This window comes from Pagrus major, chromosome 16 (genome assembly GCF_040436345.1).
Source record: "Pagrus major chromosome 16, Pma_NU_1.0".
Lineage (NCBI taxonomy): Eukaryota > Metazoa > Chordata > Actinopteri > Spariformes > Sparidae > Pagrus > Pagrus major.
The window spans coordinates 25,641,248-25,658,424 of record NC_133230.1 but is presented as its reverse complement, the minus strand read 5'-3'; the positions used below and the strand labels follow the sequence as shown (position 1 = coordinate 25,658,424).

At 40.3% G+C, this 17,177-nt stretch overlaps 1 protein-coding gene across 3 annotated transcripts; it reads left to right on the top strand.

Annotated features, from left to right (window-relative positions):
* The first annotated feature begins 7,106 nt into the window (after positions 1 to 7,106).
* ipcef1 (interaction protein for cytohesin exchange factors 1) lies at positions 7,107 to 17,132 on the top strand. 3 transcript variants are annotated; one of them, XM_073484194.1, is made up of 11 exons: positions 7,107 to 7,337; positions 9,393 to 9,446; positions 9,910 to 9,949; positions 10,442 to 10,614; positions 12,945 to 13,018; positions 13,318 to 13,389; positions 13,907 to 13,971; positions 14,426 to 14,550; positions 14,676 to 15,030; positions 15,349 to 15,539; positions 15,664 to 17,132. In XM_073484194.1, the coding sequence occupies exons 1-11, from the start codon at positions 7,326 to 7,328 to the stop codon at positions 15,862 to 15,864; spliced, it is 1,362 nt and encodes a 453-aa protein (XP_073340295.1). In that variant the 5' UTR covers positions 7,107 to 7,325; the 3' UTR covers positions 15,865 to 17,132. The 3 variants fall into 3 exon arrangements, with proteins under 3 accessions (XP_073340295.1, XP_073340294.1, XP_073340296.1); XM_073484193.1 differs by having other exon boundaries at positions 7,107 to 7,400; XM_073484195.1 differs by lacking the exon at positions 7,107 to 7,337 and adding an exon at positions 8,296 to 8,423.
* Positions 17,133 to 17,177: the final 45 nt, after the last annotated feature.

The following is a 17,177-nucleotide window of genomic DNA, read 5'->3' as shown; positions in this document are numbered from 1 at the left end:
CAGCTTTTGGCCATTTTCATTGATTTGAAGAAGCGTCTGCCTGGGACTGATCAGCACCTCTCATCAAGGAACTGAAGAACACCCCACCACTCTAATCTCTTTCCTCTTTGCCTGTGTCTCTTTGTGCATGAATCTACTGATGATGGGCCTTTTTCTTATCTTTCCTCCACCTCTTCTTCCCTGCACCTTGCTCTGCCCAATCTTGCCGAGTTAGAGTCGCTTGTGGTCCTCACTAATTTGCACTGTCTTAAAAACCTGTGGTCTACCTAAACACTACCTGCACTCTGTTAAACCCACTGCTAAGTTTGCTAACCACTAACATGTTCTGCCTGCACATCACAAATGGTTACATGGGAATGAATTACTGGTAGATTGTGCATGTGGAGTACTTGTTTGTTAACTGATCACAAATCACAGACAAAAATATGAATGTGGTGAATGTTTTATTCTCAATGTCTTTTATTCCTGTTCTTGAGAGGACTGGATGGATTTTGTTGAGTTGTTGACTTAAATTATCCCAGATGTTTCAAACAATGTTCAGAATCCAGAAAAATCCATTCTTTTATTCAAGGTAATGGTGCGTTTCATTTGGTCAGGTCGCTGTAGCCTCGAGGAGTGAGAAAGTGAGGAAGGAAGCCGGGGAACGTGACTAAACAGAACATTTGTGCCTGAGTCACACCATTTAGCAATAGTGGGTGTTTAACAATGACAACAACTCCCATGATTCCACACTACTTAAGTCTTTTGTTTTTTTTGGTTTTGTTTTGATTGAGAGACCCTTAGTGGCAAAAATTACTTACATGTCTGTGCATGTAAGACAATTTTATGCCACTGATATAAAGATAATATAACATGATGCCAGTACATGCTTTCCAAGAGTAATGAACTTTTAACCCTTAAGACTTCTTATTCAGACATCGAGGGGGAATGTGAAATAAAAATTAAAATATCCTAAATAATTAAACAAAGAAAATTAAACCACTCCACCAAATAATAAAATTGACTCTGGCTCACTAATATATGTACAATAAGGCAGGAACTCAATTAATGTGACAGGCCTTATCAACAATAGCTTTGAGGGTGTGTTAGTAAATCTTAATCCCACTGAGTCTTTCAGAGCAGCTACACCAGAACAGTTGACACCATCTCTAACGTTAACACATAAATCTTTATGTATCACAGGGGCCCGACTGGCACTCTAGCAGTGACTTCCTCAACCGGTGAGTTCTTCCCTTACTCCCACACACACGTACACACAGCGTTGCGTAGTCCATAGGTCAGATGAGAAACATTAGGTGGGAAACAGGGTGGGTCTACTTTTCCTACAGGGAGTGACCGTCAGCAGGCTGTGGAATCCTTATAAAACAGTGGGTCAGTGGGTGGGCTGCTTTTATGATTGGGGGAAATATGCCATAGACGAGCAGGGTGAGGTTCATAGAGAGCACAGAGAGAGAGAAAGACAAACAGATGGCTGGAGGGTGAAAACCATTGAGTTACTTTCCAAGACGGTATATTAACTATTTAAAGGGAAATTTATATAATCAAATCAAATATATATATATTTCCTCTTACACTGTAGTGCCATTTAGCCATCTAGATTGTTTTGGTTTGAGTTGTTGAGTTTTGGAGATATAGGCTATAGCGATGTCTGTCTTCTGCGCGATGAGATGTAGTTTGGTAGGAAGAAAATAGTTCCAACATGAAACTGCTCACAACAAGGTCTGTTGATTATCTTGAATAACTGGGTCATGATGTCCGGAAAGAGACACTGGTGTTGAATTTTTCAAATACATTTTTTGGTGCGTTGAGCACTAGTTCTAGTGCCGTCTAGTTCCATTACAACGGAGGAAAGGAAAACATCTCTACGGCCGATATCTCCAAAACTCTGCAACTCAAACTAAATCTAGATGGATAAATAGCACTATGTGTAAGAGGAAACATATGTAATTTTGATTTTGGGGTGAACTGTCCCTTTAATCAATTTGCACTGGGGCTATGAGGATCTGCAATGACATGATTAGAGCTGCCTCCTCCTACACATCACTGCTCTGCTTCAGCCTGACCATTAAAATTAAAAGAAACCATTTTTCCTATGATTCTCTTATTGAATTAGAGCAAAATTCTTCAAATGTATGAAGAAGTGTGTTCAAAATGTCTTGTTGTTGCTTTGTTGTTTGTGAGCGAGGCTCAAAAGCATTGGAATAAAGAAATCTCAGCCTTATCAAACCTCTGCAGACAATTTCTTTTGTCGGAGCTGTACAAACCCTTTCACTTCCAGCTTATTATTAATAAATGGGTATATACAGTACATGTATGCCTTTTCAGAGACATTGTTATCTCTCAGGACCTCGACTATCCAAGATGTTCCAACATGTCCCACACACCAACGTGTCCATCCTTTGCCATCCACCCCCAAGACACCTTCACATGCCGGAGCATCTTTAGAAATGTCACGGTTATGACAAATCCGGATTTTTCTACGCTCCTGACTATAAATAACCCCATCCCACTGTGAAACATGACGACATCCGAGGATTGCTGCTCCTCCGTCGCTTCATCCGTTGCCCCTGTGCTTCCTCCGGTCTTGGATGAAGGGCCTGAGGAGGTGTGACTCCCCACATTAACACCATGATCGATGACTAAACGCCTCGCACAATACCCCCCTCCCTCACCGGCAGTTCTATTCTAAGAGCTGCACAAGAAACTCATCGCATCCGGTTTGTCGCACGCTCGATCAAAACACATTACTCACTTTTAGAATATATAGAGCGATACTATAGTAAATCTTGCAGATAAGCAGTTGACTCATTGCTGGTGGAGGTTCATAAACATGCAAAACTGATGCACGCAACAGGGTTTGACTGACAGTGGATGTAATCAGGTGTCATATAAATTTTGGCATGTAAAGCTGTAAAAACAAACCAGTTTTTCCTCATGACAAAGCATAAAATGTGACCATCAATTTGGTTATCTCCAAAAAAGTGAGGGCCGTTGTGTGTGGGCAGGAGAGCAGAGCATGTCTACAGAAGTATTTGAAGTTGCAACACCTGCAAAAGTAAAAAAAAAACCCATCAGTAACTAGTAATTTACGCTGGAGACAAAGGCGTGAAAATGTATGGATGACAGGAGGAGGAGAGCACTGAAATGTCAGAAATGGCAAGGCAGAAAAAAATGAATTTCAGATTGTAGGGTGAGGCTGCGGCTGAGGTAAATCGACCATTTTGAGTTTCTTGTCTGCCCTTGCTGCTGTGGCCGCTTGCCAAATGTATTATCAGAAACCACTGGCACATTAACTAAAATGCCAATGCTTAAACAGTCTCCATGGGACCTGTTATGTTCAGGCCATATCAAAGTAAGCCGGATTGGAACGCAGATAAAGATAATGAGTGGTTACGAAGGAGCTGGGGAGCAATAAGTATGTGTTGGAAATTTTCAAGAGACACTTGATCTGATCTCAAGTATGATGGTTAGATAAAGCTTCTGACTGTGCAAGACAATTTTACTGTAAAGTACTGATTGACGTCAGCGCTGAGTATTGACTTTCTTTGTCTCTTACAGGTATAATCAACCACACATACGGTCCTGGTCCTTCTCTCAAGCAGTAAGTATATTGTGTTGGGTCAGTTTGTCTAAACGCTATCAATCCCACTAATGAAAGAATGAGGTATGTACGATAAGTACAGTACGTGAGTGCATTTTCATGTGAGTGAGTTAGTCCACTGTGCACTGTAAGGAATGCCACTGGCCTCAGCGTTGGCAGGAGGAGGTGAAACTGGAAGCCTCAATTACAAGCCCATTACAGTTCACACGCAGATAAGACAACATACACGCTTTGCCTCGCCCTCTCTATCAAACACAAACCACCAGACCAGTATGCAACAATGCAACTTGTAGATCATGTGAACAGGTTTTGACTGTGGCCAGTCTGAATCCACACCATTATACTGTTGCTTTTTAGCCAGATACCTCACTAAGTATTTGATGGCTTTGGTCATCCTCTGACATTTCATCTAGCGCCACCTTCAGTTTCAAATTTGGGGTTTTGAATGACATATCTAGACAAGTATAGAGTGCTGGAGAAATGAGTCCTAAAAACCCAGAGATAAGTTAGCATTTTTATCACTTCCGGTTCCCTTGTCCCGAAGTCAGTGGGTTTTTGAAAGGGTTTTCAGTTTGATGCCTTAAGTAAGGTTACATGGTTTTTACATGTCATGTCAAAATATGTAAGTATGATAAACTTGTTGTTTGCCACAGAGCATATTTTCCGCAATAGTACAAAATCTAATCGACGAATCCAATAGGCTTTTTGTCGAGGGAACGAGGGCGATGCTAACTTAGTCTTCAAAAATACGTCATCCCTGCAGCACTCATACCTTTCTTTTTACTTTTTGTGTGTACCACAGCTGCCCTTACCAAGTACATACTGTTGCATGCAGTATGCACACAGTTGGGACATACTACTTTGTCATAGCATTGCGCCTTGAACTTTGGCCCTCTTGCTCATATACTTGTCACAGACTGAAGCACGAAATTTGAAGTAAAAAGAAAAAATATACAATTTGGAACGCAGCCAATGAACTGAAACCTGCCTGCACTCTCTCTGCAGCTCAGTCAATGTGATGTACCATTGATTGTGGGTCAGAATAGCCAGAAAAGCATACTGCAAAATGTGAGCAGATGCAGTAGGACATCCTTGTGATTTTGGCATACTGCATTTGGTGCTAATATGTAGTGGGACATATTAAATCTTTTTCTGGCATACTAAACAATAAGGTAGTATGGGTATTCGAACGCATCGTCTTCGCTCTTTTTCCTCACTGATTGTGCTACCAGCCTCTATTGGCTGTGGCAAACGAAATGTAATGACCACAGGGGTAAACTCAGGACTGCTTTGCTGCCTTCGCACATACACACTTAGAGGCCATGTACCACAGCACCATGAGTTACTGTCAATCCTTTAGTGGCACATACCACTCATACACCTCCACGGAGGTCAGATGGATTAGGCACACAGTCAGTAGTGGCATGTGAACAAATCACATTTGTACAGATTTATGGTTCAATGGCGACTTGTTGTTGTGGCAAACAAGAAAACCTTGACCCTGCTGTCAGCGTCGATATAAAGTATAGTTTATTTTATAGCTTTCGATCCTTTGGATTATTTGTGTGCAATGTGAAAAATGGCACTTTAAAATTAGTACAAAACAAAGAATACAAGGACTGGAAATATACTTTGTTAGATTTATATGTTCTGCAGAGTGCACACCACATTTACTGTCATTCAATACTGCATTTAGAGCTACAGTGAGCACATGCAGCAGATCTAAACTGAGGTGGTGAGCAGTGCCAAGGCAACTGGACAGTTACTACCAACAGCAAGCGGGGGGCATGCAGCGCCATCAAACTGAGCAAGCTAGAATCTGATATCATTTCCAGCCCTGCACCCTTCCCCCTTTACACTGTGAGAGATTCCCCTGCTGAATAATAGCCACTCTGTTTGCCCCCCATCTCCCATTTCTCTCCCTCACAAACACACACACAGTTTCTGGGTGGGAGGAGGGGGGACACTAACTAAGTGCCGTGACAATTCTCAGCATGGATCGTGATGGGAGATTGAGTGCTACAATGGTGTGACCAATCTGCATTCCCGTGAGTCCTTCGGGCCTTTGACATGAGTCACAGGCCAGATTACCTCACTTCCACCCAAACATAGCTACAGCGAAATGCCCCTTTAAATCACTCCAAAGTGGCATGCTGAGAGTTTTTCCCTCGTCACAGAAATAGAAGAGTGTGAATTGTGTTGAAATCTTTTATTTAACTCAACACAGTTAATTGAAATGTCAAAGGGGGAGCTTTTTTAGGGGGTTAACACAAGGAAGTTACTTGATATGGATGGGAATGATAGGGTGACAAATGGGAGGGGAAGCTACAGTGTGAGAATGTGAGAGATATAAAGAGAGAGGGGGTCTCTTCATAGTCACTTCATTCCACTCGCTGCAGTACAATAGCAAGTGGAAAGACAGAAGAGGCCCCTGTCTATTTAAGCAGAAATGAAACGGAGACTATAATAACGCAGGACCCAGGAATGTGTCTGCTGGTTTAACCGCCATCCCGGCACAAGCCAACATAGGCCAGAACATCCTCTGCATAGACACAGCTCCAGCAGTGATGTTGTGGCTACAAACCCAGCTCCCCAACGAGATGGTGAAGGGTGTTGATAGCCAGGCCGCAGCCTCCCAGACACACGAGTGGACTCTGTAACATGAAACACTTATTTTTCTCCTTCTTTCTGGAGAAAACCACTGAATATTTTGTGAATTTGACTCAAAGCAATAAAAGGAAAAACGTTGCAGCACTCTTCTCGCTGGGTCCTGACCTTAACGCCCCTCTCACATTAGGGATATGTGAAATTAAACTTACTCAGTAATAGGGCTGCAACTGGTGATTATTTTCATTATCAATTCATCTGCAGATTATTTCTTTTCAAGATAAATCAATAAATATGCAATTAAATTGTGAAAAATACTCATCACAGTTTCCAAGAGCCCAAAGTGATATCTTCAGATTCCCTCCTTTGTCCTTTGTCTTCCTCCAAGAGTCTTCATTTACTATCATAAACGACAAAGAAAAGCAGCAAATCCTTACATTTAAGAAGCCGGAACCAGAAAATATCTGATTTTTTTGCTTGAAAAAGGACTGAAACAATGAATCAGTGATCAAAATTAATGTTCTTTCAATCGGCTAATTGATTAGTCAACTAAACTTTGCAGTTCTGTTCAGCAGTTGCACTCATTATCGGTTACATCCAGGTATTTGAAGTGGTGACATCTTTTTGAAGTTGATAAGAGAGGCGTTTATAATAACCCAAATGAGTCTCCAGAACAATAGAGGTCAGTCCAGTCTAAATGTTTTTTATGTAACTAAATGACATTAGCTGTAAAAACAGTATCATCCACGTGTGAGTCGCTTAAACACAGATACTTTCCTACCATGTCTGTGTCCACTGAATGCTGAGTATGTTGCATTGTTATTGGTGCCTCATTTTTCTGTCTTATAGCAGTAATCCAGCGACATCTAGTGGTCATGAGTGGGAGCTGCAAGGATTTCCCCATATAAATTCTTAATTTCACCTGAGCATAGCAGCAGTAACTCAAAAGTTGTTGCTGCGTTGAACTAAAAAAAAAAAAAAAGTTCAGTTTGAGTTCGGGTGTTACCCTTCTTTTTTGAAGTGGAGAAAGAGGGTGACACCCAAACAGCACCAGAACTCACCTGAAACCAGCCGGGCCTGTTTGAATTTCTTCTTCTTCGTCTCCTTTTTCCCCGACATGCTGACCAAGGTTTGGGCAGACTTTGAGCAGAGTTTTCGGGCTAAACTGCTTTCATTGAAGTCATGGTGGAAGGTAGAGTGAAATGATATGTTTTGTTAAAACTGTGTGAAGCTGATAAAGAGTTTTCGCAGGCGACGTTTTTGGCTGGACTAGAGTATGAACAGGCTGCGTCTGAGGACGAACACTGACCAGACTACAGTGTATTTTTAAGGTTTTTTTTAATTTCATGACATAAGGTAAAAACTTCGTTAAATGTTGGCGGCAGCCGTTTGAAGTGGAGTTTGAGGGGTTAAATAACACATTGTTTTATTAATTCCCGAAATATAGTGAACATTTACGTGATTTCACGTTTAAGAAACCGTATTTTAGGTTTCCAAGACTACTACTTAAAATGGCCCCGCTATGCAATGGGGATTTGGTTATGTCCGAGTTGTTTATGAAATGCATTCGCACTTAACATTTTTATTGTTAGGTTTAGCATTTGTTTGTTTATAAGCTTTTTGTATAGATTCCAAGACTTATTTTGCAGTAACCAAAATTCACAACTAAAATGTGATGCATGAGCTTCAACCACTGTTCGTTTTGAGGAGATTAAAAAACAGATAATAGATGCAGATGTGGTTGGCAGATGGCAGATAGCTGCCAGCTGAACTGATTGAAGCCAGAAAGGTCTAAGTCTATTTATCACTCTTTAGGTCATTATAATGAAACATTACATGCAAATCTGCAGATACATTTGTTTTATAGGAATAACATAACTAAAAAGTTAACTGTTCACACCTGCAAGAAAAAAAATCCCACAGGAACTTACTTGCTAAACACACACACACACACACATTCAGTGTCAGGTTCGGCTGTGGTTTATGTGGTGATCATCATGTAACTCCTACATGCAGCCGGTGACTCAAGCACCCGGAAAACAAGATATGATGCCTGTGTGTTGAGCAAGACAAAGAAACACGCACACACACACAGATATATACACTGATACACAGAGGTTTAGTTTAGATAAGTGCTGTCATTGTGTAAGCCTTTAGAGCAACACGGGATACTGATACTGAACTTGAAGTGAATCTGTGAAGTTTCAGGTACCAGGTATGAGTCTTCCTCTCTTCTTTTGTTGTTGTCACTGTGTGTAGATACAGTTTGTGGTGAATGTTTGAGTGCGAACAACGGCAGCGGGACCTGAACTCAGGACCCTGTGACCACATCGCCACCTGTGCTTTTACATTTCCTGACATCAAGGCTGGGTTGCGTTCGGTACGCTTAGTCTGACAAGATGTAAGGTTGAGGTTGTAGACTCAAGGCGAGATGTGTCAGATCTGTAAGTGTAGTGATGTTGAGATTCTTTAATTCTGTCAGATCATATTCAGATTTTTGCTGTATCGAATCAGGAAAAGCTTTTCAACAGAGACAAGTTGTTAAATGTTTGCTGTTGAGTGTGTCTTTCAGGCAGCTTTGACACTTTACACTCTACGAATAAGGAACTTAAGCACGCAGAGGAAGTTAGTCAATAGTGTCAACTTGGATTTCTCAATATCTTTCATGTCACTGTTCATCTATGTTGTTACATCTCAAAATGTGTTTTTTTCCTCTGTGCTTGATACTGCTTAAAACGCTTTTTCTTAAAATGTGACACTACAAAGAAGCCTTCTAATCTTCAATACTTGAAGGCAGTGTAGGTAGCTATGTGTCATAGGCTGTTGAACTGCTGACACTGAACGTTGTGACACTTCAGCTTTGAGTCAGTTCTGTTCGCCTGCTTCAGCGTTTCAAGTTTTTAGCCTTTTTTTCTGACTCGGCTTCCATTTCCAAAGAAGGAGAAATGGTGCTTTCAACTCACATTCAACTCACATTTAATTTTTTTTTTCACTCAAAATAAGTGGAAAAACATTCAAATTGAGCAACATTATCTGAGCTGTCTATCCATGACGTGACTTCCTGTTGTCACACAAGCGAGCAAAGAGCTGCTAATTTTCTGCCCATTCACCTGTGGGTGTTGATATTGTCAACCTAGGCCTCTGTGGATAAGGAGTTTTTTTTTTTTTTGGTTTCTCTCAACAGGCTGCCTTCCCCATATCTGTGCCCCCTTCAATGGCTGCTGATGACTATAACCCTGTAAGTGTTCCTCCTTTATTTATGTGCGACATTTACTCTGGCAGAGCAAAGGTTGCCTTGTTTCTCTCTATTATAATGACATACAAACCCTCCCCTCCTTTTTTAATGGAGGAACTACTTCTGCTTCTCCTATTTTATGATGACAAAGTTTTATATTTATAGCAATTATATTTCTTTGGTTGTTGGCTAGTTTGATTTATCTTAGTGTTTTTAGTTCAATTAAAGAAGAGTTAAGAGAAGAAGAGACAAAAGACATAGAGTGAAGTCACAGATGAGGATGTTAGAGAGGGGTGTGTGCAGAGAGCGAGAACAGCAAAGAGAAAAAACTGCCTGTGACACTCGTCTGTGTGAGAAACAGGATGTTCCAGACAGCCTCTTCTTCTCTGGGGTCTGAGACTGTTAATGTGCTCTCCTCACCTCCGGCTGTCTGACCTGAGCACTCTCCTCTTCTCTCCTCCCAAAGGTCTCCCTCCGACACAAATCCAAGAGGAAGACCCGAGGTGGTAAGTTGTCACCCTCCTGCTCTCATCACTCTGTCGCTGTGTGTGCCCTCCACTGTAATTTGGACCCTCTGTGGGCGTGTGAAGTGGCAGGGCAATTGGTGTGTTCAAAGGTCTTTAAGACAACGCTCAGTTAGTTTCACTTCAGTTCCTCTCTATTTCAGCTCCTCCGTTTCTGTGTCTTGGATTCTGAGAAAATCTAGTTCAGATTGTTTCTGTTATTGTTATTTCTGGCTGATTCATTACTGGAACAGGTAGGCTGGGTGCAGCACCTCACTTCTGAATTGACTATTCTGTTATTTTTAGAGTTCATTTGGTTATTGACCACATAGTAACCTATTTCACTCTCAAGGGGAAATGTTTTGCCCGTTTGGATTTTAGACTATGCAATGTCTTGCTTCCTCTAATGCTATATTTGCGTTTAGCTGTGGCGTTGCTTTTCTGCGGATGAAGGAAGAGGAGGTCTCAGTGTATTTGTGTGTTTTCTGTGCACAGGCAATGGTACGAACATGAGCAGGAGACGGATCTCTGTGAAAGAGCTGGGTCAGCCAGATCACCAGGGCTGGCTGTACAGGAAGAAAGAGAGCAAAGGCTTCCTGGGTATCAAATGGAAGAAGTACTGGTTTGTGCTGAAGAAGACGTCTCTCTACTGGTACACCAACCAGCTGGTGAGTTAAACAACTCTTTCATAGACTCATTTATGATGTGCATATGTTCAACTGGTGTCTGTTGCTGCTGTCACAACTCATCACTTCAGTCTGTAGCTCCACAAACCTTGAAGGGGCAATATGTTAGAATTTTAATTGAAAACATTCAAAAATCAACTAAAATAAGCAACAGAATGTGAATAATTAGCAGTTTGACATTATAATGTCAATGTAATGTATTGCAGACATATCTACTGAAGTTGGCATGCTAACCAGCTAGCCCCAGCCCGTCTTGGTCCAAAGCTCCTGTAAACACTAGCACTCCTGGTCTCAGAGCCGCTAGCTGCATGGCTGACTGAGCTGACTAGTAACAAGCAGCTACGGTTAGCTGTTACTTTGGTCATATGTTGCCCCCTTTTTGCTTCTGTTTTTGCTCACTTCGAGCTCTGTGTCTCTATTAAATTCTATGTGATTTATTGTTACGACTATAAGCAGATGTGTAGTTTAATTATGATACTTTAGAATGTATGGGGGGAAGTGGTTGGCACATAGATATATAGGTAGACAGTATACTATTAAGAAAGAAAACCTTTCCTTCAAACACATCATAAAAAGAACATGTGATAAGGTAGAATAGAGTTTACCATAAATGTTAATGAAAACATGTAAAGTCTGACCGATCACAGAAGAATCAATATCAGCCTGTTTTCAGAATATATACATAAACACTTCACTACACAATGACAAAGATATTTAATGGAGACAGGATATTTTACAGTTTAATGATAAACTTTATCGTCCAAAATGGCATCAGTGTGCTGAAACGGTAAACTCTGTGAATTCAGTCATTCTAAATAACCCTAAGCATCTGTTTCTGTTTCTTATGTTCTGTAAAATGAAATAAAAATGTTTTCATATCAAACTACACTACTACTAAAAACAGGTATAGGGATGATTTCAGATGCATTTAGTACAGTTTCATGTGCAATTTTTCCAGTTCTCACTCTGGCTGTGAATGCTTTGACATTATGCCTCCCTCTCTCTATAATGCTTTTTTTAAAGCTGTAGAAGGCAGAAACAAGTGATGGGGGGGCGGTGTGGCTGAGACAGAGACACCATTCACCCTATTACAATACGCTGTACCATCAAAATAATTTTGAGGCTGTTATGTTAGGGTAAAAAATTACATAATGTTGCTTTGCTGTTAACAGATTTCATGGAAAGACTACAGCCAACAATGCCTTTGTCCTTTTCTCAACACTTTTCAGCTTCCCAAGTCATCTGTAGCCCTTTACTTGGATTTTTTGTAGTTATTAGCAAACATAGCTTTAACAGAAATGAGCAGTGCATTTGATGTATACACATTTGGTACCCTGGTGTGTAATAAGGCAGCAAAACAGTGTGGGCATTGGCTCAAAATAAAATACATGGCTCATGTTCATTGTCATTAAGGAACATGTCACACAGTTTAACAGTGTACCTCAACTATGTGTTTTTAATAAAAAGAAAGGAGGTATACAATGTAGTGAAAAAGCTGTAGCATGCTTTGGCTACACAACCTGTAGTAGGATCAATTCCTTGTTGGTTTTCTTCTCTTTATTTATTTTTTTATATTTTTTATATCACTAGATATATTAAACCCATGTAAAACCATGTTTAAATGTCACTGTCTTGAAACAACAAAAAAGACACTTTTGTTCACCAAAGCCAGGCAGAAATCCCTGACACAGGGTCAGTCTGCGCTGGTTATAACTCACTTCATTTTGCTGCAATTCACAATGAGTGTTTAAAAGCATTTAAACCAGTTAAGTATGGATCTGTACAAATACAATTTTCAAAATGTTTAAATGTTTTGGGAAAGGTGATATTGCTATTAGAGGAAAAAAAATTCTCCGTTGCAAGATTTTGAAAGAAAGAATGAAAAAAATGTGGTTTTGGAAAAAATGCAAAACAAACAAATAAAACATAAATCTCTCTACAGCACTAATCTTTAACACATTATACATTGTAGAGTCACAGATGCAGAGTGAGGCACCGAAGCTACAGATGAGTCATACTTGTCTATGCCACAGCTGTCTCCCAGCTTGTCGCTGCAGGAACCAAGCTGTGTCACTGTGTTTCCTGAATGAGATGGTGTCACTAATGGCCCGTCAGACTCTGATACGGGCATACGTAACTGATGCGTTTGATTTACTGGCATGATAATTTCCTCACATGATGGGAGAAAATAGAAGAAGTGGCCTGCTGCAATTCAATGGCAGGTGTCATTGTCAGGAAGTGGTTTGAAGTCATCAGTTTGTTTTAACGCGCACTTACACACAACTAACGTTGTTCAATGTTCTGTGTTGCAGGCAGAAAAGGCTGAAGGCTACATTGACCTCGCCAACTTCATGATTGACAGAGCCATAGAGTGCAGGAAGAAACAGTAAGCTCAAAGTTATACTCTGTTCAGTGCCTGCTTCATCTCAGTCAGATCACTTTTATAAGCCACCCACTATCCGTGGTTTGAATTAAAAGGAACTATATCTGTTGTGGGACCATAATGACATGGAAAGTGCTCCCACACACTATGATAAGACGCATATAGTCTTGATACTATCTGAACATGATCAGTGAAGTAGAATAAACATAGTTAAACTTCATTCCAGTAGAAACTTCTTGTGATTCTGCTCTTTTTGTGGTGATCTTGTCTTAGCTCTTCTCTGTTTACCTTTTCTCTTGCAGTGCGTTCAAAGCTTGTCACCCACAAGTCATGATGTTTTATTTTGCTGCTGAGAGCCACGAGGAGATGAACTTGTAAGTCACATATTAACCTGTTAAGCCCTAGCGAGGCCCAATTGGGCTATTTTTTGAGAACCTATGATAACATATAAGTGAAATATATAGTTTGGTACCTGAGAAATTTTAAATGGCACAGATGGTGCCAAGATGTGCCAAAAAACTCTCTAATTTTGTTCTGATTCACTTTATTAGTATAAAGGTTGGCAGAGGTAATGTTCAGATGTTTAGCTATGGTTTGCTAGAGATTTAGAGCTGCAGTTGCATCATTCCTATATATATAGGTATATTCATTCTAAAATTGAAATTCTTTTTGGAAATCAATTTCATTTATGCTGTGAGCCAACTTAATTTACTCGGACCCAGTGACATATATAATTCTACTTGGTTTGCTTCCAAGAATCTTGAGTTGAACTTGAACTAGTTCAAGAACCGGAGCTTGTTTGGTGGAAAAGGGGCTCCAGGATTTTTTGGAAAATGTCTTGTTATGTGATGGTTATTGAATTGACTATTCTTTTTTCTTTCTTTTTTTCAGGTGGTTGAATAAGCTTGGACTAGCCTCCATTCAGTATGAAGCAACAGAACGAAATCCTGCAGCTGGTGAGCACACATGACAATCACAAGTGTATTTTAGTTACCTGTTACTAGAGCTGCAATGATTAGTTGATTAATCAGTTAGTTGATCCTAGAAAAATGTATTGGCATTTATTTTGATAATCGATTATCATTTCAGATATTTTTCAAGCAAAAATGTCAAACATTGTCTGGTTCCAGCTTCTTAAAAATAAGGACTTGCTGCTTTTCTTTATTTATGAGTCTGTTTTGGACTTTGGGCTCTGGGGAATTGTGATAATCAACATTTTTTTAACAGTTAATTGTGAAAATAATGGGCAAACAACAGTGATCCGCAAAGAAAATAATAATGATTTGCAGCCTTACCTGTTACTGTTCTTGAATGAAAATCATCTTTAGTCATCAGGGCTAAAATACTCTAGATTCTGGTTGTATGAGTCATTTTATATTTTCTGACTTTGTGTGTGTGTCTGTCATTCAGAGTGTTACAGTGAAGCTAGTGACCACGAAGAAGCTGAAAGCACAGAGGTTCCCCCTCCACCATACTCTGAACAAACCCTGAGGGACTCGATGGATGCATCGGGTCCACCTGGTAGCACGCATCAGGTCAGTCATGTCACAACCGTACAGGAATCTTACGCTTACTCTGGTCGAAATGTTGTAAGTACCTTATTCAACTGAACCCTTTTGGTTTATGCTACATTATTAACCTTGGTGTATTCGTCTTTCAGGGTACCCTTCCTCCCCCTTACTCCTCCACGGTCCCAAGCGAAGCCAACGGTTCACTCTCATCCCCCGTCAGCACAATGACATCACAGAGCTCCACCTCCTCGCTCGCCAAGCAGCGGCAGTCCTGGTTGGACCTGGTCTCACAGGCGTCTCCTCCTGCCGGGGAAACAGCTGTGGTGTGTTCTGTTCAGATACACTCGCATCAACCTCCGCCAGAGGAGACGGAAGAGGAGGATGACACCCAGGTACTGGAAGGCTCGTCTCAGCAGGACTCTCCGGAAATGGGGTCCAATGAGGAAAGCCCTGTTGCAGAGGAAGTGGAGGCACAGAGGGTTGCTTCTGGTGCTCAAGAAGAAGGTGAGACTTTATTTTACTCTCTTAATTAAATTTTTTGACTGTTGCACTGAATGTAAAACTGTCCTGTCTTGTCATTAAAGCATTTGGAAAATTCAGTGGCAGTTTTTGAGCAAAGTTTGATTGTTAGTCAATGTTTTGCTTTGACATAGGCCTATCTGAATTTTATCAAGCAGCATTGATAGGACCCATGTTTTATCTAAATTTACTGGTTCCAATGCATCTTGCGGTCTCCGCCTGTGGTGAACCTTTGAGTTAGTCATTGTAATGTTTGTGATGTGTATGGTGATGATCATAAATTATAAACTTATGTTGTTGTAGGGGTCGATAGGCACAGCTCAGATGAGATGGAGAAGCTGTACATTCATCTAAAACAGGCCAGCCTCTCGCCAATCGGAGATCGTAAACCATCCACAAAAAGGGAATTCAGGGCCTCCTTCGTAAAACGCTGTAAAAACCAGACTGTCAATGACAGACTGCACCTTGTCAGGACTCTCAACAGCACATTAAAGGTACATTTTCTGTTTCATATTCTGTTTTTTCCCCTGTTTTTCTGTTTATCCGCTTTTGATTTTACATTACACCACGGAGCATTGTGCTATTATTTAATTTTTCTTTGCTCTTTTCCTGACACAGTCAAAAGAGGCAGACCTACAGGCAATCGAGCAGGTGTTGTCAGACCCGGAGCTTAACTCAGACAAGTTCAGAGAGTGGAAGGAAGCCAATGCACCCTTGGTGCAGGAGATCTGTGTTAAACAGGACCAGCAGGTGGCATCAGAGGCCACGAAAGCTGCAGCATCAGTCATTGCTGCTCCAGTGGTCGAGACCAGTTTATGAAGACTCCTACAGACTGGTTTTGCTGTTTTTGTACTGGGAGGACTTCACACTCACATGATGTGGATACACACACTCACAATGCTGTATTCAAATGAGACTACTGTTACATATCAGTGGACTTACTTTTCATCTTAAGTAACTGGATTAATGAAGAATGGTGTTTTTAGTTCCTATCTGGAAATGGAGCAAACATTTTATGATTAGCAGGTCACATTAAAAATGTGAAATGTGTCTTAGTATTACTTTTAGCAAATTTTACAGATGGTTGTTTTTATCTTGTAATTCTGTGAACCTATGCATTGTAATATTTGCGATGATGGAGTACACTGAGCAATGGATCCGTTGGTCTCTGCATAGAAAAACTTGTTTTTTACGGTTTGTTTTATCTACTTTGGTTTCATCAGTAGTGAACACATTTTTGAATGTCTTCAGTCAGTTTTAACTGTTTTCAGTCAATTATTGGTGCTATGCACTATCACTGCCTGTTACACATGTTTTATTGCAGCTGTTTTGAATGATTGGTGTGTGTTGTTCGCCCTAGAAAGGTTATTGTCATACTTATTATGAAGAACACCAGGGCCTGCACTAACAGAATAAATGTTGGTCACAAATCAGGATCAGTGTAGAATATCTAAAAGTGTCAATTTTTAATACAGTAATCAACAAAGAAGATATAAGAAATGACCGAATTTTCATTAGAAAAAAAAACAAAGTATTTTTTAAATGAAGAATTAATGAAGAAAAACCATCTTAATGTGATAATGAGGTTATTAGAAATGTATAACCAATATTAATACAGCGTGTTGGACTTAAGGCACAATGTACCAGTATGCATTTGCAATTAAATCTAGGATGTGCGATGGGTAATGCTCAAGAAAAAAAACTCAAATATTGTTCTTTAAGACAGATCCTACAAACGAAACAAATGTCCAGCCAACCAGAAACCCCTGTGCTCATAGATAAACAAATAAACGGATTGGGAGCTCATCCGGATACAGACATCAGGCATTATGTGACTGTTGACAGCCACTCCAGAGAGCGACAGATTTAGGAAAGTCAGGTGCCTCTGATATCATCTACTGGTAGGGGCCAAACCAAGCTCCATGCACAAAACTGCATTTTCTTCCTGGCTTACTTTTTATTTGTTGTGCATGTAAAATACCAACTCTGTAAATAGTTGTACATGGATGTGTGCTGTTAATTGTGCTTGATCTCGCGTCAGTGTGTTTGTTTGTATACATGGAAATAAAGTGTTACACAAGAGTGAACATGTTTTACTGCGGCTTTATTTTAATTTTTGTTAACCATAAATG

Bases quoted from the DNA above. Each gene is read 5' to 3' on its own strand.
- ipcef1 (XM_073484193.1), top strand. From the start codon at position 7,326: ATGCTGACCAAGGTTTGGGCAGACTTTGAGCAGAGTTTTCGGGCTAAA. The intron at 9,447-9,909 runs GTAAGTGTTCCT...CTCCTCCCAAAG, and splicing joins CTGCTGATGACTATAACCCT to GTCTCCCTCCGACACAAATC. The intron at 15,031-15,348 runs GTGAGACTTTAT...ATGTTGTTGTAG, and splicing joins TTCTGGTGCTCAAGAAGAAG to GGGTCGATAGGCACAGCTCA.